General features: G+C 43.1%; 1 protein-coding gene across 1 annotated transcript in view; it reads right to left on the bottom strand.

Moving 5' to 3' along the window:
- Nucleotides 1-405: 405 nt before the first annotated feature.
- Nucleotides 406-21,908, bottom strand: part of LOC101164153 (immunoglobulin superfamily member 21-like) — a 28,795-nt gene continuing 7,292 nt past the window's right edge. The window contains exons 2-10 of the mRNA XM_011477664.3: nucleotides 10,436-10,548; nucleotides 9,286-9,401; nucleotides 9,040-9,158; nucleotides 5,638-5,753; nucleotides 4,537-5,035; nucleotides 3,426-3,526; nucleotides 1,871-2,063; nucleotides 1,238-1,276; nucleotides 406-937 (exon numbers count right to left, since the gene is read on the bottom strand). Coding sequence (XP_011475966.1) covers nucleotides 855-937; nucleotides 1,238-1,276; nucleotides 1,871-2,063; nucleotides 3,426-3,526; nucleotides 4,537-5,035; nucleotides 5,638-5,753; nucleotides 9,040-9,158; nucleotides 9,286-9,401; nucleotides 10,436-10,548 — 1,379 coding nt within the window. The 3' untranslated portion in view covers nucleotides 406-854. The remainder of the gene's footprint in view (nucleotides 938-1,237; nucleotides 1,277-1,870; nucleotides 2,064-3,425; nucleotides 3,527-4,536; nucleotides 5,036-5,637; nucleotides 5,754-9,039; nucleotides 9,159-9,285; nucleotides 9,402-10,435; nucleotides 10,549-21,908) is intronic.

Below are 21,908 nucleotides of genomic sequence, written 5' to 3' on the forward strand. Positions count from 1 at the left end.
ACATGCTTCATGGGGCAATTAGTATCTCTAAATTGTCCTTAGATACTGTATATCAGAATACAGCTGTGAAAGAAAAACCCTGGAGTAAGATTCACCAGATTTCTATTGTTTTGACATTTCACACCGAGCCTCCTCCAACTGTGCACAAGCGCTAGTAAAAGTAGAAAAAGAAGAAGAAGCAGCCCCTCCCTGCTTTTCTGGTGTTAACACCACCGGCTTTTATGATTTAATAACGTGTCATCTCTAGTGTCTTTGTGTGAACTTAAAAGGCTTTTAAATACAAAATATCATTATTATAACAGGGGTTCGTGTAACCACACCTTTGTAGTGAGGCAGGGCTCCATCTGACACAATCACACTCTGATTCTGTTTGCTGACAGGACAACAAAAAACGCAGCAACTGGATGGACTCTGGCAGACTTGATTTTATTGAACAACCATCTACATACTTTTCATGTAAATGCATTAAACATAATTATCTTTTCTTTTCAAACTTTCCAGCCAGGACTGCATGTCTTGGGGGGTCCAATTGTTGAGAGCTGGCGTCTGTCAGGTTTTCCAGAATTGTTACTTTTCTAAAAACCTCAGACCTGCCTCAGTGTGTCCAGCATGAAAACTGTCATGTCAGGCAGGAGTCCAGGCTCAACAGCCTTTGGCCGACAGGACACTGTCCCCATGTGACCACGTCTGTGACTGTAGAGACTAAATGATGAGGTTGGGGGGATACATACCCAAAAATGTAATCTGTGCTCATTGGTTAGCCGTGGAGTGTTTGCAGTCCACTGGGGTCAGCAGTGCATCCATCAGCCTGTGAGTGGAGAGACCTTGGGTTGGGGGTCAGCAGCGCCTCTGGGTCACGTCAGCTCACAGGAAAGTCTCAGCATCAGCAACATGGAGGGGAAGGAGAGCGAGCGCTGGCTGCTCTCTGCACTGATGACTGTAAACAGACAGGACGACAGTTACCCCCTTGGAACAGAAAAACATGAAAGGGGAGGTCCCGCGGGCCGGAGTAAGAGCTGTTAATACCAGGTCTGTGCTTTTCTGCTGTCATAAATGAAATCTAAGGCATCGATACTTACAACATCTAATCTACCGTATGTAGCCAAAATAATTTAAATAAATATTAGAAAGTAACTAAATGAATTTAAGTTTCAGATATTCAGAGCAACAGGGCTGGTTGTCAGATGTAACTGGAACAAATCTCTAAAAACAAAAGCAAACAGAAGCAGAAACCCACCAACAAAGTTTTCCTTTCCTTTCTTCAGCTTTGGATTGTCTGCAACACAGAATAGAACATCAAGACTTTCTGAGGGGAACTGTCCCTGAAAACACATTCACTGTATATGAGAACTGGACTGAGTGACCCCTCCCCCCTGACAGGAGCAGGAAGTACCTGCTGGTCCAAGAAGCCAAAACCCCATAGACTTCTACAGAGAAATAAACAGCTGTTACTTAGTCATTCCATTGGTCAGAAGAACCGTTCTGGCCCTGCTGCCTTTTTTAACATGATCTTGATAATCCTTTTTTTATGGTATTTGTAGCTCAGGTTATTCAAGTTGTACACTGAACAGTCGGATGCCACCATAGAAGTAGGTGGCCTTGTGTCGAATATTCGAAGTGTTTGATTGACTCCCGCTTTCAGAGGAAGGGGGGGGTGGTCTTCTGACATGCTTGCTCCTTATTGGAGAGAGTGGTTGCTATAGAAACGCTGACTCAGACTCTAGTTCCAAATGGTGCCGACCACATCATGGAAAAATGGCGTCCTAATGGACTTTATTTCAGTGGAACCGGAAGCAACTGGTTTTCTATAGTGACATCACGCTCACTCGGTCCAGTTCTCTTATACATTAATTGGAGGAAACAGACCAACCGAACACGATGAGGCGAGTGTGGGTGTCTGTGGACCCCAGAGGGTTCTGGGCGGTGCAGCGGAACATGGAGCCATTCAGCTCCGCGGGGACTCTCTCCAGAACCAGCTCCCGGCCCTCATGCTTCTCTCTGCCGTCCAGGAGGAGCCCCCCGACTCTGGTCCAGGTGAACATGGGCTCAGGAAAGACCTCCGTCTGTGAGAACAAAGAACAGGCAGGAAGAGCCTCTTCTGCTGGGATTCCACAATAAATGATGAAGTGTGACGGAGAAGTCTTCAAACCAGCTTCACCTTTAATGAGCTCTGTTCAAATCTGCTCTAGAAGGACCAAATGTTTGCAAGAAAGTCAGATTTGTGAGGATGTTAAACATGCTGCTGCTCATTACTGTGAGGACAAAACCTCAGTGGACTTTGCTTAAGTTAACTCTGAATAACTGAATGTGCCGTGAACAGTGGTGGGTGCATGTTTTCAGTGAGAGTGCATGTGAGCGTGGAGGCTCTGATGCCGCCTAAAGGTTTTCGTTCAGAAACAGTAAATCAGGAGAAAGACTGCAGCCTCTCTGTCAGCAGCACCAAACATCAGACGGGTTCAAATGCTGTTTGGACCATCTTCTGTTTCAGCACCAGATCCTTCCTAACCGCACCAGCACCACAGAACCTCTGCTGCTCTGCTGTTGACTGGATGTAAGATGATCACAAAAAACGTTTCTCGTTTTCTCTTTATTGAAAAGCAAACCGTTTCCCTTAGTATGTTTGACCAGCAGCTAACCCATTGCTGCCAGTCAAACATCCAGATAATGCGTCTTAATTTGAAGTGCAGCAGTAAAATCTTTTCTGACTTAAGATTTTCCATCCATCCATCTTCCTCCGCTTATCTGGGACCGGGTCGCGGGGGCAGGAGTCTTCCCTCTCCCCGGCCACTTCCTCCATCTCCTCTGGGGGAACCCTGAGGCATTCCCAGGCCACCAGAGAGACGTAGTCTCTCCAGGGTGTCCTGGTTCCTCCCAGTGGGACATGCCCAGAACACCTCCCCAGGGAGGCGTTCAGAAGGCATCTGGACCTCAACTGACTCCTCTGGATGTGAAGGAGCAGCGGATCTACTCCGAGCTCTCTACGGGTGACCGAGCTCCTCCCCCCATCTCTAAGGGAGCGCCCAGACACCCTGTGGAGGAAGCTCATTTCAGCCGCTTGAAATCAATTTAGTACAAAATGCTGACAGCACCGTCTGTCTCACAAGGGCTGAAAATAACCGGACTACAGCTTTTTCAGAGCTAGATAGAATATTCAATTTGAAGCAGTTTTCTTTGTCTTTTTGGTTTTATTGCTGAAATATAAAATTTGTAAAATGAAATCTCTTTCCAGCTTTAGCTCCAAGTGCTACTAAATGTTGCATTTACCCTTTATTATGTACAAGTAGAGGGTTTCTCAGTGATATTCAGAGCTTTCTACTGTCACAGGAACTCCATCAAGTTTGATTATTTTCGATTAATTTTACCTTAAAAACGTTTTTTCTTCAGTTCAGTGTGTCACACATCATGTCTGAATATCGGAAACTCACAGCAGAGGGTCCAAGTTGGAAACCTCGGATGGCGATCCGTACAGTGTCTCCCACTTTGGCCTCGGTGGGGGTCACTGTCAGCTTTGGTCCTCTGGGGGCAGCTAGAAAACCAGAAAAGTTCATTGAACAACACAAAAGCCTTCTTCCACAAGTGTTGGCTGAAGGCTGCAACCGACATTGCACTTTCTCTCATTTTCACTTTTCCCTCTCTCATTCATGAGTTCTTTTTTTTTCCAAATCCAAAACCATAAATACATGGTCTTGGTGGTCCAGGTTTAGACCGGAACTGACACAAAAGACAGCTCTGCACCATCAGTCAGCAGAGAACATGGACAGAAGGTGGAAGACCTGCTACAGGACTTTCCCTAAACCATTGAACCGTGAATAAGCGGAGGAACACTGTAGTTCAATTCAAAAACCAACGTGAGGAATTAACAGATTCTACTGCCGGTCCACCCGGGCTGCAGAAAAAGCTTTGCTGTTTGAAGACGACTGTGGAAAACAAACTTATGTCACGTTTTTCTACCTCGCTATAGAGTGCTTTGCAGTCACAGTCCCACTCACTCATCAACACACACATTCACACACCTACTCACCATTATATATTTAGTTAAATGCAGCAAACAGTGTGATTGTGTTTTTAAAATAATGAGCTAAGGTTGATGCATGTTTAACCCTTGTGCTATCTTAGATGACCCCACCCTTGCATTGATGTGTTCTCCCTACCATGACAAAGGTGGATAAAGGTGGAAAGATTTCATGTAATCCATGGACACCAGTGAAGATCACAAATCATTGAAGAAAAAAGGTTCAGAGCACTGTATAGTGGGTCATCTAAGATAGCACAAGGGTTAAATGAGCATAAGTCACCCAGTAGAATAATAAAAATATCAGGTATCAGCCCTGAGTGGGACAGTGACATGTTGAACCTTTACAGACACACCTGACCCTGAGGCCTGGAGTTCCCCAACATGACCTAAAGGAACATAATCAGGCCTTCCAGCAGGACTTTGTGGCAGGGCCTTTTGCCATCACACAAAAGGATGTTCCAACACCTTTTTGCTTTCTTTTGGGGTCAGCAGAGTTGGCAGGGTGCTGTTAATTCACTCACTGAGTGTGACCTCCGCCTGCATGGGCATGGACAGAGCTGGATGCTTGACCTCACAGCTGAACAGAGCCTCGTTGTCCAGCTGGGGGTTGAGGCTCCAGGTCAGCATGGCCTTGACGTCGGTGGTGCCGTCACCAGTCGCCTGCTGCCAGTGTTGGAAATAGTAAAGCGGGTCTGTGCTTTGGACCCAGCGTGGGAACTCCCGGCTCACCACGGTCTCTGGGATCATCTCAGTGGTGGTTTCAGGCTGTGAGTCGGTCTCCTCTTCCTCATTTTGTTCTTGGGAATCCTGGCCAGCCAGCTTCCCTTCCTGATCCAGCAGGGACTGAGACCTCTGAAGTTTGGTGTCGTCAAGGTCCCATTTGGTGTGAACTTGGATACTCCATTGATCTGTCTGGTTCGGAGCCCACTTCTGCTCTGAACTGAAACCCATCGATGTTTTTGAAGAGGACTGGACTGTCGGCAAAACATCAATCAGCTCACCGTCCCGTTTGAAGTACACCTAAAAAAGAAAACAGCAAAAGCAGCTGTGTTCAGCAGTGAGGGAAGACATCCCAGAATCTTCTGCACTTGGAGTTTTTATCAAAATGTTTAAAACTGTTTCTTGATGTGAAAGATAAGAAAGATTTGATCTTTGGCGGGGTTAAATGTTGCAGATATCGGGATGTTTTTGTTGAAGTTGCAGAAGAGTTTTTGTCATATATTAGTTTGCCCTTCCAAATCTCACAAGAATTGATTGTTGTCATCATCTCAGATCATTGTGGAGGACGTTTTTCACACTTCTACATCAGAGAAGATCAGAGAACTGCCCTCATCAGGTTCTGGAGGTGTTTGAGGAATTTTGTCTGTTTTTCTTATCACTTCAGATCATGAAAGTTTCTTCTCAGCTCTCCAAAGGTCAACCGTACGATATAAAGATCCAGAACTATTTTCCGGAGGTCCAAGACATTTAAATGTATTAAAGCAGGAAATGTCTCCCAGTTTGAAAGACTTGAACTGCTTCTTGAAGATTTAGTTATCTATAAACACTTTGATAATGAAGCTTAATTGTCTGCCTGCAGATCAGTACTCGGATCACTGGAGCAGAGAAAGTGGCTCACTCACCACAGGAGCTGGTTTTGCTCCTGAAACCACACAGACCAAGGTGAAGTTCTGGGCCTCATAACGGCTAAAAGGCGCCGGGCTGTTGGCGGCCTCCACAGAGATGGACCGAGGAGGAACTGCAGAAAGCCAGATGGATGGTTATTCAGTGATGACCAGAGCTGAGCTCAGTTTTTAGAGTTGTTGATGTTTTATACCTGAAATGTCTGCATCTGTTTAAATCTAAATCTACATCAATAGCCATGGTCAGTCTTTGCAGCTTCAGGATCACTGTGACGGGGTTCTTCTTAGCAGTGAATAAATAAATCACTCTAAAATAAAATGACCGAGCCAGCAGACTCCAAATTCCAGACAGTGGGATTATATTGATCCCAAAACAATAATCAAAGAATACAAAGTTTTTAGGAAACCCTGTTGCCACCACTGCAACCAAGACTGCTCTCCCTTAGCTTAGCCCCTCCCACAGCCCAATTACCCAAACACTTCCAACCAAACAAATTCCTGCCTTGCAACCCAGAGGATTCTTGAACATAGTTCCAAAATGACAAATATTTAACAACAAAAAAATTAGTAGCAATTGAAATGCAGAAACAGATATGAGACAAAATCAATTCAGAAGAAAGAGAAACAAATAAAAGTAAAATAAAAAGATAACCCAAACAATTCTGACATGAGAAGTCACTTCTTGTTTCTTGTGGATATGTATGCTGATGTGTACAATGCTCTGGTTTGGCTGTTTGTGGAGGGAAATCAAGATGGTGAGTAAGATTCTGTTTAAAACCAAGTGTACACCATTAGAATTAAACCAAATAGGAAATGTGAATGATTTGTTTGTGTGCATGTGTCCTATGCAACTATAAACTGCTACTGGGCTGGGAGAAAAGAGACAAAACAAACAATGGAGGCTGGTGTTCAGGCCCCGCCTAGCGATGGACAGATGAGGCCTCGTGAAGCATTTTTTGCACATTGCTCAAACTGTATTAATACTGTGTCACTTGACCCTTGTGCTATCTTAGATGACCCCCCCCCCTTACATTGACGTGTTCTCCCTACCATGACAAAGGTGGATAAAGGTGGAAAGATTTCATGTAATCCATGGACACCAGTGAAGATCACAAACCATTGAAGAAAAAAGGTTCAGAGCTCTGTCTAGTGGGTCTAGATGACCCAACTCCCAATGGTAAAGTGCCTAGGATAGCACAAGGGTTAAAACACCACCTTCAACATCTTAAGTAAAGATTCAGCAAAATAAAAGGTCAAACACAGGTGGGCAGGGAAAACGGGCACAGGGATTGCGAGAATCCTTCAACAGCTGGAAGCTGGGCGTTCATCCGACGCATCAAAAATGGTTCTTTTCCTTACTGTGTTAAAATTACAGCTGGACGGATAAGGCACCCAAGTGACAGTAATGTAACGAGAAGATCCTGTCATTTTTCAAAATAAAATATCTTTCAAAATAAAAGATAGCTTGGAGACCTACAATAAAACTAGCTAAAAACCAACAAATTGACACGAAACTGCCCATATCAAATCTTCTTAGCAAAATCAAAATCAAACCCACCCAACTGGGTGGAAAACCGCATAATCTGACAACACTAGTGGTAGATGCGCTCATTGTTTTGCTCCTCTGTGACACACCAACACACTGTCTGTGTTGGTCACATGACTTCTCCTTAAGTGATACACACCGACACAGGGATTCACTTTATGAGCTGGACACGTGAGCTGACGCATCAGTGTTGCCAGACCATCACTATCAGGTGCTGTCCTGCAACCTGTGTTGCTACTTCGTCACAATCACAGAATGAACAAAGTCACTTCCATGATGTCCTGGGGGAAACAGTTCATTCATCAGGCTGGAATGTTACAACAACTAACAGCAGAAAACCATGAAACTACGTCTCACTCTCCCGTTTTTTCTTTATTAAAAATTAATATTGAGGGGAAAACTAACGGTTCTCGTTTTATTTCAGGGATTTACTGTGGAATTGGACAACACCCAATGATACATACATTCACAACAAGATTCAATTTGTTCCTGACTGGACTCTGAAACTAAGGCCCTTGAGTTTGGTGGGACTGGCATACTTGAAGGACCTAGTTTCAGAGTCCAGGCTGTGTGTTGAGGGGAGCCCAACAATTTCTGACCATTCTTCCAATAGGTCATTGGTGAGGTCACGCACTGATGTTGGTGGAGAAGGCCTGGATCTCAGTCTCCTCTCTAATTTATCTCTGTCCTCCATGTCTTCATGGACCTAGCTTTGTGCTCTGGTACACAGTCATGCTGGAAGAGGAAGGGGCCGCTCCAAACTGTTCCCACAAGGTTGGGAGCATGGAGTTGTCCTAAATGTTTTGGTATCCTGAAGCATTCAGAGTTCTTTTCACTGGAACTAAGGGGCCAAGTCCTGAAAAAGAAGCCCACACCATAATTCCTCCTCCACCAGATTTCACACTCAGTAGTCCAGTCCCAAATGTACCGTTGTCCTGGCAACCTCCAAACCCAGATTTGTCCATCAGATTGCCAGATGGAAAAGCTTGATTCATCACTCCAGAGAAGGCGTCGTCACTGCTCTAGAGTCCAGTGGGGGCCAGGCAAAGGGATTAGGACACCTGATTCTGATCATTTGGATGGGTTAGCAAATACTTTTGATAATAAAGTGTATATCTAGCTGGTACCTCTCAACGTCCCACACAAGTTCAGCTCCTTCCCTCCCAAAGAGGTGACGTTCTATGCCAAGTTCCATTATCTGAGTTTGGTTCACTGAAGCACCCGTCTTCAACTGCCACTCAAACCACACTGCACCAGCCCCTTCTGAGCTCCCCTACAGGTGGTGGGCCCACGGAGAGCGAACCCACATAGTTTCTTCAAGATGGGCCCAACCGGATGCTCGCTTGCGAGCCTCAACCCAGGGCCTTGCTCTAGAGTGGCGCCCCACTGACACCGTTCCGGGTGACGTTATGGAATCTTTGTCTTGTCTTCTCATAGGGATTCGGAACCACTCTTTGTCTAGCTTTTCATGGCCTGTCTGCCATGGGAGACCCTACCAGGGGCAAAAGCCCCAGACAGTTTTCGGTTCACAGAGGGAAGACTATTTTCATTAGCCTGATACACCAAAAACTCAGACAACAATGAAAATAGCCCCAAATAAAAACATGCCTCCTGAAATTCTGCGAAGTGAAACAAACACTGTGTTTACCGCATCCACTGAGTTTTTCACAATATTCCTAACTTATTGAGATTACTGTTTTTGATAGAGAGCAGCTGCTGGTTCCTGTCTCAGAGATGGGGAGCAGAGCAGCTGCTGGTTCCTGTCTGGATTTAATCTCAGCAGGCAACGTGCTGCTGGTTCCCATGGACAAAATCAGCACTGGTAAGCTTTAAAGTACATGTATGTGGATTCTCACCGATGATGGTGAGGGCAGTGCTGTCGGAGCCCAGCAGTAGCAGATCTGGGGAGCTGCTGTCATAGACGCTCACATGACACTCATAGAGGCCGGTGTCCTCCATCTGAACCTCAGGAAGCCTGCTCACAATACACACACAAAACCTACAATTTAGATGAAAACAATTTCATTTCAATAGCTCCTCCAGACTCATTTACCTCATAGCACCCAACTATGAACCCGAGCAGCAGTGGTAGGCTCTCTTACCGTACTGTGGAGTGGTAAACCAGCTGCTCAGGTGTGTCTTCTCTGTGCGGAGGACTTGAGCTGAACGCAGCATCATAGGTAAAAATCTTCTGCTTGGTGCTTCCACCTTCATCTACCTGTGGAACAACAGCAGGAATGTGTGAGGAGTCAGATTTGAATCTGGGGTCAGGCGTCCCGCTTCAGGCATGCAGTGTGTGAAGGTCTGTGTGCATTTGGTCAAACCTTCACTGAAGACCACTGAAGATCATTTCTGACTATTTTCATCACTGTTTCAGTATTGATTGACCGACACCTTAAAGATTAATAACAAAGGAGCATGAAGGTAACTTATAAGTGTAAGTAAAGACATCAATACTGGATCGGTCCTCTCTCTGTAACCCTGTGATGGTCTGGCTCGTCGTCTAGGGGGAATCCCCGCATGTGTGACCCCAAAAGAGATTAGGCGGGTTTAAAGGTGGATGGAGGAATAATCCCTCCTGTTATTCAGTGGAACTGATAGAGTGAAAATGGAGCCTAAAGTGAGAGGGCCCACCTGAACATCATTCAGAGATAGCAATTAGAGATAGCAGAACAGAGTTTGAACCTGCTGTCAATTAATAAAATTAAGAAACTGGAGAAAAAAAACACATTTAAAAGATGTAAACCCCGCCGTCCAGCTGTCATGAATAAGAAATAAAACAAAATATACTGAAACGACCCTCAAAACGTGACTTAACCTAAGCTCATTTCATGTTCAGTCTTACGTGAAGATGTCTCTTTCATAAAGGTCTCAGGTGTGATCCGTCCAGTTATATGTCAACGGCTTGAGTGTGTGTAACGGGACGAAATCTGTTTGTTTTAATCACACAAAATATTGGCTGTCCCTAAGTTTCTTTCCCCCCTGTATTCAGTGTTGGGTTGGTAGCCCCTCCGTAATGTTCTCTTCTTCGCTGGTTTTCCCTTTATAAGTTGGCGCTTGCTTTCCCTCTCCCCTTTCTGTTTTATTGTCAAGCAGAGGTGGTCTCCAAGGGTGCTGCTGTGTCCCGACATCTTTTGACTCCCTCAAGCACAACGCAGAAGTGATCCGGTTACATGAGCATAAGCAAATCCCCCCCCCTGCAGGAGCCTGGTGAGTCAGCATTCCTGGGCTTCCACATGTTTGAGAGCTCACCTGAAACCACACGATCTCTCTGAGCTCGCTGTCCGTCCGAAAGTTGCACTTAAGTGTGACTGTGTCTCCCATCACAACGGGGGGTAGAGGCTCCATGGACACCATCAAATAACCTGCACAGAGCAGGGGAGGCAATTAAGCAGCAGCTCCATGACGACAGAGAAGAGCTTCTAGACTCTTCGTTCAAACCTGGAGAACTGTGGTAATCACACAGGAGCCCCCACCATCGTACAGTAAAGAGGCTTTCTCATCCGATCACCTGATCCAGAAGATCAGTTCCTCAGATTCAGGAACAAGAGTGACTCTTTTCCGCTTTAATCATACTTAAGTGCTATTGGTGGAAGAAATAAGCAGAGTGAGTTTGTGCCTGTACTGCTCCTCCACCTTCATCCTCACAGCCCCATCAGGAGCAAGTCTCCTGCTGATGCTCTCATCCGTTCATCATGATGTTGCTCCACCAACAAAAATCCCGTTCAGGCTTTAAATCCAGCTGCTTCAAAGCAGAGCCAGGGATCACTGGATTTTGACTTTGGAGGATATAAAATATAGGTATAGAACACACGTGTCAAACTCGAGGCCCGGGGGCCAAATGTGGCTAATTTCTAATTTTTTTAAATAAAAATGTTCTTTAGTTGATTACATATTATGTATGTGTAGCTGTTGTAATTGTTCAATGTTTGCAGGTCTGTATGCAGACAAATTGTTGTCATCAAACCATCAGTTGGATGCAAAGCTGTGTACAGCTTTTTTTTAGTAAAATGTTACACTGTAATACATGTTCTCCTTAGCTCAGTTTTCTGTTATTTTTCTTTATTCACTTGGACAGTTTGATCCTTCATTAATGGAGTTATGTGGGTTTTAATAAGTGAACAAAATCTAAAAGGATTTATGCTAAAGTAACAAGCAAACATCTGTTTTCCATGCAACTGTAATTGTCACTTTAAAAAGTGAATAAATAAATAATGAGTTATTTAACATTAAGGAGTAGTTACATTTATTTTTCATTACATTTAGTTACATGTATAAGTTATATCTGGCCCTTTGAGGACAGCCGCTATTCTGATGTGGCCCTCAGTGAAAATGAGTTTGACCCCCCTGCTCTGGAATATTGATCACGGTTTCCCCACCCTGCCATGCATCTCCTCATGTTGGACTTTTCAGTTTTAGAATAACAAATCAAGCTGTAAAGTTTAATGCTGAAACATCTTAACCAGGAAGGGTTTGGTTTTCCTGTTACTGGCTGTTTTTGTGCATCATTTGTCTGCTCGCTAACACAGCAGCTCGTTTTTCATGCAGCAGCCGTCTCATGTTCCCGCCGTGGGAAGGTCAGCCCGGACCGAAGCTGTGGAGCAGGAAAACGCCCAGCGGCGCCATGGGTCCGCCTCACCTCCACAGCTCTGCAGCGTATGACCTCTGCCCGACAGCAGAGATTATTCCTCTGCATGCTCCTCCCCTAATCCGCCCTGCAGCTTTCATAAAGTGAACGTGAGCCGGCTCCTGTCTCTCCAGAAACGCCACGGGTGATGGAAAAGCAAAAAGGCTCATCTGAGAAAAACCCTGAATTGATTCTCTTTAGTTTGCTTTGTTTCTGTCTTACATAGATATTTGTCTCTTCCAGAACAGAGGCTTCAGATTCAGAACTATAATCTGGCTTGTTTATCTGCTAATTGAATGTGTTGCTCCTACAAACTATTCCCTAAATGTCAAAGATATTTGGAAGTTTTCACGTTTTTAAGCTAAACATCTGACATGATGTTTCCTGAAAACTTACATGTCTTAAAGAGTAAATCAGAGGCGTTTGTGGTTCCTAGTATGACTAACCTCCCAGTCAGTCCTGACCTGAGAGGAAGAGGAGGTCTGGAAACAAAAGACAGGGAAACGGGAAACGAGTTTCCTAAAGATACTGAACTATAATAAAACTGTTTTTAATAAGTATGGATTTTTTTTAGTAATTATTTTTTTCCTGAAATTCTGCTGAGTTTGTTGTTATAATGAGAAGAAATGCAGAAATGCAAACAACCATGCCTTATTTTAGTTCTGAATTTAGATTAGTCCTGATTAAACTGTGAACTGCTTTAAGCAGTTTGACCTGCTGAACATCTTTGGCATTATTATTATTTTATTTTATTAAAAGCCCAACATTAAATTAAATTTAAGGCCGTACACCAGCCGTAGGGCCCATCTTTTATAAAAATGAAGTAGTCAGCGCGTCTTCCCTGCAGTGACTGTTTGGGATTCACTGTGACAGGAGGAAATGTCTCACCAGTGCACTGCTGAGTTATTTATATTTTTAGTCAAGATGATTCCTGGTCGCCCCCACAGCACTCCCATCATTCCTCTTCACTCTATCACCCTTGAACTTAAAGGTCTTAGGGACATGCATCCGTATGGGGTGCTGCAGGTTTTTTGGATGTCCGGTCCCGTGGAGGGTCATAGAGAGGACCGGCTGCATCTGAAAGGGGGTGCAGTGTGTCTTACAGATGCAGAGACGTCATGAAAATGGAACGTACCATTGTCATGCGTGTGGTAAGTGCATCATGAAGTTCAATAAGTTACACGGACTTATGACAAACAGCTGAAGCTGATGGTGTCCGTATGTCACACAGTCCAGGGGTGGGCAAACTGTTTGACTTGCGAGTCAGAATGGGTTCTAAAATTTTACAGGTGGCCCGGGCCAGGAGCATTTGGATAGACTGTGTTTGGTCAGATATACTAAAGCGTTGTGTGTAGTGTGCAGACCTAATAGGACAATAGGACTAAGACTGACATCTTTCAAATGTGTAAAATAACTCTCATCCAGATAATATGTTTGCCTCTCTGAATATGCAAGATTACACACTATTTGGCACAATATTGAGAGGAGAAAATGTAAATCACACACTAATCTATCAAACTGGGAGACTGCACATGTTTTTAATACATATCAATTAAAGGCAAAACAGTTAAAGCAATCAACATGTATTGAAAAAAGATGAATGACATCACCTTCAACATCCAAAAGCGATTATGCAACAAAATACTTAATCTGAATCATTCTGCTCTGCTCATTTTCTAATTCACTGCTGTGCGTAAATGCACACTTAATAAAAACACACACTTTCAAACTTTCCACATGCTTTTTTTTAACAAGAAATAGGAAAAATTGCAGCTTCATGTTCAACTCATTCATTAATGAAAATATGTCCATAGCAAAGTCAAAGTCACAAAGCCAGTTTAGCTCAGGAAATTCACTGGATTTGAACAGATCTTCTCTTTGAGCTCCCACACTCCTTGAAACACCAGTCACCAGTGGAGACGAGAGTGGTGATCCGAATCAGTTTCCTCCAAGACCATAACCAACGATGCAGTCTTAAAGACTCCTGATGAAGGATGCAGTGAAGGAAATAACATCCTGCTCAGGGTTTTGATCTTTCACTTTGATCTGGATTCTTTTCAGCAGTCCAACCTTTTTCCAGGTAAATCCGGCGATCCATCCGTGGTTTACTCCAAGGTAGCTTCATTCTCTTGAGGACCGCACACACCTGTTCATCCAAGTCTTTTAATCCTGGGTTCCCCTTTGGTGACTCCATGATCAAAAACTCCTTGGTTATCTCCAAACAGTTAGATGCCCTTTTGGCAACAGCTGTCTGGTTGTTTCTGGGGCTGTATGACAGAAATCACACGGATCAACCTCAAAGCCAAATCAACTCTACAATGTCTCTGCCGATGGGTAGTATTTGTTTATAATTTTGAACTGCATTTCTTTAATTTTGGGACCATTTTATAAATTAGTTGAGCACCTTATGTGACTGACAGGTGTCTCAGTTATTTTATATTTCACTTTTTTCTATTGAAGTCATGGTATAATTTACCTTTAAAGGATTTGTTTATGTATTTAATATCACATTTTTTCACTAAGTTTTATTTCATCTATTACTAAATTTGGTAGTTTAATTTGAACATAGGAGGACAATATTGGATTTTTTATTAAATGTATTAAAGCAATTGGAATTGCTCTGCAGGTTTTCTGGAATTCCTTGGTTGTGCATTCAATATCATATTTATTCATATTTTTATTTTGAAGTCTCTTAACTGAAGAATTTCTCCATTTGAATCAAGAATATCACTTATAAAAATGATCTTGTGTTCAAACCAATTCTGATGGAACACTGTCTTCCTGTTTGTGGTCATTACTCTGCTGTTCCACAGGGGGGCGCAAGTGAGGGGGTGAAATTGTGACTACATATCATTTTCCAGTGGAAAAGTAATTGTTTGTGAAATCCTGAAATCTTTATAGGAAGTTTGGAAATTTCAAAGTCACATTTCAGCAAGAAATCTAATCCACCTACTTTTTTGAAGATGTTTTGGGGAATATTAAACCATATTGAGTCAGGGTCAGCCATAAAGTCTTTTAACCATTTTATTCTAAAGGTTCCAACCATTGATTCAAAATCAATCGTCTTTATTCTGTATTACAAGTTCTCAAATCAAAACTACAAGTGCGTTCTTTTTGACACATTTTTACCTTCATATATAACTCCCAAATTATATTCCTTAATTAGTTGAGATTTTCTGATGTGATGGGTTTTATTTCTCCAAATCACTCCCAATGTTAAAGTGCCTAGGATAGCACAAGGGTTGAGCTGCTGTACATACGCTTTTGGAGATATCGCGAGATTTCAGAACGGGATTTCACAGACAATTTCTGTGTACGTTTCAAAACAAATCAGTGGCGGGGATATTTAACAGACAACAAACGTTCGGGAGTCAACGGTGAAATCCTTGCTGTACAACGCCCTCCACCATAGACCCTTCAAATTCCTCTCACGCTTTAACTGCTGAGTGACGCAGTTTTGTTTTGTGTGTTCGAGTCAGCTGGTGCAGGCGTCAGCTGATCTCAGTTTGTGATCATGTAAAACTATTTTTATTTATAAATGTAATTATGGGTACTCTAAAATAATGAACTATTGATCATGCGCATATTGATTTTGTGAATTATGATTTGATGATGATTAAATATTTGGAATTAATCAGATGTATTCAATCTTGGAAAAATATGCACATTAAGAAAACGAATTGTCATGAAATGATTTTGAAACATAATTCAATGTTTTAATTATTTGGTCCTGTCTATACAGGCCAGGTATTTTTCTCTCCTCCCATGTGCTGATGGGAGCCAGCTGAGCCCGCCTGGACCAAATGCCCAGCAGTCCCCACTGAGGTGGTAGGACAAACAAATCCACACCAACACTCCAGCAATGACTTTTACCAAGCAACAAGCATTGAGCAAATTCATCAACTTCAAAGACTCTTACTGCAACACCCAAAGAGGGTGAACTTGTTTGAACACTGGACTGGAAAAAAATAAAAAAATATTTACCCATTCTACATTTTGTCATTGTTCATTTTGGTCACTGTATATATATTTGCATCAAACCAGCTAAAGGAGTTTATTGTGTGATTTACATTTCCACATTTCCTCCCTGAGACGAACCTGCCTACTCCAATTTCTTTTTATTGTGCACTTTAATCAAAAGTGTTACAAAGGGAGATATAGATTTAGCAGTGAAGTGCTGTTATTCTGGAACTGAAAAACCTTTGACTTCTGTCACTGAAACCAGGGATACATCACAAAGTATTGAGGTGAACTTGACCAAATCCTCATTTTCTGCACCATTATACAAATTAAAAGTGATTTCTCTGATTCTGTTTACAGTCTGTCTCTCACAGTTGAAGTGTTTCTATGATGAACATTACAGACCTCTCAGCTTTTTCAAGATGGACAATTTGCAGAATCTGAGGCTGATGAGAATCTTTAGCTCTTTCTGTAAATTCCTGTTCAAAGAACCGGATTGTTTCTGTGTAAAGGGAGCCACTGTAATATAATGTCAAAAAGTAACAACTAACATAACATAACAGTGGTTCTGTCATCAATTTAGGGTTGATTAATATCACAGCTTCAACTCTGTGCCTCTAATGTTAATGACTAAAGCTGTTTCACTCATTCTTCTCTGTAATTCCAAATATAGATCTACATCATCTAATTATAGGATGGCCTTCATCAGAACAAAGTTTCTCCACACCTTCGTCCAAATTCTTCTCTAAATCAGGATTATAATCTGGTGTAGGGCTGCACGATATGAGGAAAACTCGCGATATGCGATATTGGTGATTAATATTGCGATAACGATATAATTTGCGGTATATAAACAAATAGCAAAACAACCAAAAACATAATTTCCATTTCACTGCAACAGTTTAAAAATTATACTCCAAATGACCCTCGTCGACGTAGGAGGCAAACATCAAACATAAAAGGGCTCATCTGATTGATCAACAACGTAAACGGGTCCTTCCGATTGGTTAAATGCATAAAGGGATTTATTTCATTTGTTCAATATTTCAAGCTGCCATGAATTTGTTTTAGCACATTTAAGGTAACCATTTATTGCGATATTCGCCATTTTTTGCGGTATGCATATTGCACAGCTTAATGTCGCGATAACGATAAATTTGCGGTATATTGTGCAGGCCTAATCTGGTGTAACCCCCCCCACCCCAACTACACGTCTAAAAAAGATATTTGAACACTTTCTGTTGGTGATTTAAATTAATCTGATAACCTACTTTGGTTGTTCATCCAATGACTCTAGTTAGACAACAAGACAGGGTCACGTCCTTTCAAGCTGGAGCCCTTAGACTCTGGAATTCCCTGCCGTTTACCCTCCGTACAGCTGAATCTGTTGGTTCTTTTAAAAAGCTTCTGAAAACATTTGTATTCAGTTCGGCTTTTAGCTATTTTTACTTCTGACTGTCTTTTACTTGTTTAAACTTTTTTTGTCTCTTACCTAAGATGTCTTGTTTTTTTTTTAATTTATAATGCCTTTTTACTATACCATCAAGCACTTTGTGGTATTTTCCTTGTAAAAAAAAGTGCTATATTTTTATATAGATAATTTTCTTCTACTTTTTCCACTGTTCAGATTTTCTGTAAACTCGAGGTGGGTGGAAAGGAGCCTGTGAAAGCTCTCCAGCAAATGTGTGTTCATAAAAGAAGGTTCACCAAAACCATGCAGGAAGCACCACTAGCTTCTCCACTGCAGAATTAGTCATTTCAGGACAAAAACCTGCAGTTCTACAATTTCACAGACATAATTCAGATTAAAACAGGAGTGACACACATTTGTCCACTTTTCACCAATTAATTATTATTAATATTAATGAAGCAGGAGGAGAAAGAAAAACTAAACAGCTCTCAGCAGTCCTTCAGGGAACCCAAAACAGCTCAACATGTTGATCCAACGTCTCCATGTTGGTTTCAATCTCTGTTTTAAACCTATTTTTATATCTATTATTATGTTTTTATGATTACATAATGTGAGTACAGCACTTTGAGCCTCCTTGGCTGGTGGTGGATGGTGCTCTAGAAATGAATAAATGAAAATGAGTCACTGTTGATCCAAAGAGAGGCCAGCAAACAGGGAACGTCTGCGTACGAGGGTGACATGTCATGTGGGGCTCCAACACAACAAACACAACACCTGAACTTAGCAAAAGAACTAAATCTCTCAGAAACAGATCAACAGTCTGAATTCACTGGTGTCTCGCAGACTGTTGTCTAACATTTTCTTTTTTTTTATGACCCTTGTGATATCTTAGATGACCCCCCCCCCCTTCCATTGACGTGTTCTCCCTACCATGACAAAGGTGGATAAAGGTGGAAAGATTTCATGTAATCCATGGACACCAGTGAAGATCACAAATCATTGAAGAAAAAAGGTTCAGAGCACTGTCTAGTGGGTCTAGATCAGTGTTTTTCAACCAGTGTGCCGTGGGAAATTGCCCTCATTCATTGATCTAAAAACATTTTCCATCTCTAGGATATCAGCTCTGTGTTCATCCAAACAGGCCCTGATAAAACACTGAGAAGTTAGGAATATGAGAGAGGATAAAATACTTTTTTCTTTGTGTTTATTTGATTCTATTAAAGACACCAATCTCACCACCAATCATTCTTGAAGGCTTAATCACATGTCATCAGTCTGACCAATCAGAAGTGCTTAAAGTCTTCACTTCCTTGTTCTTAATTCTGCTGATAAAGTCGCTCAGTTCTAACAAAAATACCAGCTAAAGCTCTTCTTTAGCGGTGTAGCTTTTCACAGAGTCCGGTGTCAGACCATGAAACAAGTGGACAATACAATAAAGCTCAGAGACGCGAGTCTTTCTGCAAGTTTTCGGCACTTTTCACACTACATCTCCCATGATGCATTGGCTTAAAGAGCCAGTGTCCCAGCGCACAATGAGTTGTCCTTGCGAAACGCCTTGAAACCCCAACAAACAAACAGTTTCTAAATTTTCTAATTTAACTTTCATTTCATCTCTTAGAAAAAACAGCCGCAACTTCCTGCTTTTCCGGCCACAATTATCACAAAAATACACATGAGATTGCGGGCGGGCGGGCGGGGGGGGGCTGTCGATCAATACAGACCATGAATTTCTGTTTTTTTTTTTTTTTGGATGCTGGTGTGCCACAGGATTTTTGTCAAGGTTAAAGTGTGCCGTGGCTCAAAAAAGGTTGAAAAACACTGGTCTAGATGACCCAACTCCCAGCGTTAAAGTGCCTAGGATAGCACAAGGGTTAAACACACACACAGGGCTGGAGACACCAGCAGGTTTTTGCTGTGTGTGATGTCATGCCAGTTCCTAGAATCCTGCAGCCCAAAATGTTAACTGTAATTAAAGCAGCTGCCCCCGTTTTACCCAGAGGACGTCCTCATTGCCCTGATGCTTGCATGGCGGGGCGGGGGGGGCTTCAGGCTACTGTGTGGTTTCCAGCAGAACACATTTATTCATAATCCAGAATCTAGGCAGAAGCTCCCAAGATCATGGACAGAAAATCTGCGATTTCTGATGCAGGATTAACGTGCGCACTCTTGATGGTTGGAACAGCCACCAGCTTTTAATCATTTCAAAGTACAGATTACCCTAAGCAATGTGGGTCACAGCCAGACAATGGGCTCGCTTATCCCTGAGGGAGAAATCTCCAAACAGCATTAGGTAATGTTGTCCGGCCGCTCTCCTGCTCTGATTGTCTAAGCTCCATTCAGATGATTGTTTCTGGCACCATCACAGCTGCAGGCTCACTGCACTGCCCAGAGGTCTTCTGACGGAGCACCAACAGGCTCAGCAGAAGCCTTACCCCGAATTTACACTGGTCTGTGTGCGGTGCATCTCCACTGAGTGGGGAATCTGTCTCCGGTCCGTCCCCCCACCCCCCTGGATCCAGGAGGGGTGGTTTGTGCTGTCCCCCCCGGTTTCAAGTTATTTTTCTCAGTCTCTTCAATCATTCAACACTGAAACGATCAAAACCCGTGCCCTCTCCCTCCCGAGTCCTTGTAAAATACATGCTTTGTGTCAGAAGGTGTTATGTTTTTGAATGCACGGTCAAGTTTCATCATCCATGGTGGTGTTGTCCGCTGTGTTAATGTGCATTCTCGCGTGACCTCTTTACCATAAATATGAAATTAAATCTTACAAAGTTTTATTTTGAAAGGAAAGCGGAAGTCTTTATTTTGAAACCTGGACCTGGTGCCACGAAACTGACGCGTCATTGAATTGGAAATAGAACTTGGATAAAGCTGGATTCAGACCGGCTGCGTAGACTCTCATTAAAGCAGCCACTTTCAAATAAAGTCTATTTAAACAAATGTAGACCAGATCTTTGGACTTGGGTGTCCGGAACGTTCGTAATCGTGGGTTGCTACACACAGACTCCACATACGAATTTGGTGTTCATTAAACGTGCGCTGAAAGTTCCCCCAGTTGAACCTTTTCACGCTGAATCATGGCAACCTGACTTGATGGGTGTGTAGTGTCCTTTTCAAACAAACGAAGAAGTACCAACAATTGCAAAAAATAATCACAAAAGGACAAATTACATTTTTTCCTTTTGTGTCTTGACACCATACAGACATTTATAGGAACAGAGATCCATCCATCCATCTTCTTTTGCCTATCCAAGACTGGGTCACTTTGGCAGCAGTCTAAGCAAATATGCCCAGACTTCCCTCTCCCCACTGTTATGGCCCTAGTTTTCCCCTCTTTTCTTATCTTGGGCTGTGGTTAAATAATTAGTTACATTTCCTGGAAAAGAAACAAACTGGCTTTTCCACATCCAGGCCATCAGCCTGCAAGAGAACAGCTCTGATCTGACCTGTATCAACCTGGAGAGAAAATGGACCATCAATGAAGAGAGAGCTGAGCCAGAAAGCAAAGCTCTCAATTTACCGGTCGATCTTCGTTCCAATACTCACCTATGGTCATGAGCTCTGGGTCATGACCGAAAGCATGGGTCAAGGATACAAGCGGCTGAATTGAGCTTCCTTCGTGGGGTGGCTGGGCGCCCCCTTAGAGATAGGGGGAGGAGCTCAGTCATCCAGAGAGGCCTTCGAGTAGATCCACTGCTCCTCCACATCCAGAGGAGCCAGTTAAGGTGGCTCTGGCTTTTGATCCAGATAATTCCTGGATGCCTCCCTGGGGAGCTGTTCACATGCTGGAGACACTACGTCTCTTGGGTGGCCTAGGCTGGTATGGTTGTCTTTGCTGAACTCCTTTTATGTCTATCATTTTTCTTATCATTGTTTTTGCTTAAGTTTTGTTCTTTTTATGAACCTTTTGAGTTCTTTCTTTTATGATTTAGCCCCAGTTTTCCCCTCTTCCAGGCCTGTGTGTCTTTATGTGTATGTTTCCCTTTCTTGTTTGCAGGTCCTGGTTGGGCTGGAGTCTCCACCCTCCAGGCTAGGCCTAGACTTGGCTAGTCCCAAAGAGGGTATAAAGGCTGCTGGGATTCGTGGCGTGGCTCTCTCCCACCTGCCAGATGATCCTGCAGCCTTGACAACTCCCTTACTTTTCTTTGCAGATTTAGTTAGGTTCAGTATACGTTCAAAATAATTTTTTGTTAAGCCTTACCCCGTCTCCCTTTTGTTTGTCATGGCTTTTATTTGAGCCGGTTCCTCCAGCTCCTCTGGAGAGACCCCATGGTGTTCCCAGGCTACCCAAGAGACATAGTGTCTCTAGCTTGTCCTGGTTGTTCTCCGGGCCTCCGCCCAGTGGGACATGCCCTGAACACCTCCCCAGGGAGGCATACATTAGGTATCTGGACGAGGTGCCAGAGCCACATTAACTGGCTCCTCTGGATATGGAGGAGCAGCTGCTCTACTCCGAGCTCTCTCCAGTCAACTAAGCTACTCCCCATATCTCTAAGGGAACGCCCAGCCACCCTACGTAGGAAGCTCATTCCAGCCACTTGTATTCGGGACACTGTTATTTCTGCCGTGACCCAGAACTCATGACCGTAGGTGAATATTGGAATGAAGATCTACTGGATGAGCAAACTCCCATGAACTCTCCAGCACACCCTAAAGACGGCCAGTGACCTGGCATAGACTTTCCCAGGGAGGCTGAGGGGTGTGATTCCTCGGTAGTTGGTACACAC

Source organism: Oryzias latipes, chromosome 7 (genome assembly GCF_002234675.1).
Source record: "Oryzias latipes chromosome 7, ASM223467v1".
NCBI classification, from domain to species: domain Eukaryota; kingdom Metazoa; phylum Chordata; class Actinopteri; order Beloniformes; family Adrianichthyidae; genus Oryzias; species Oryzias latipes.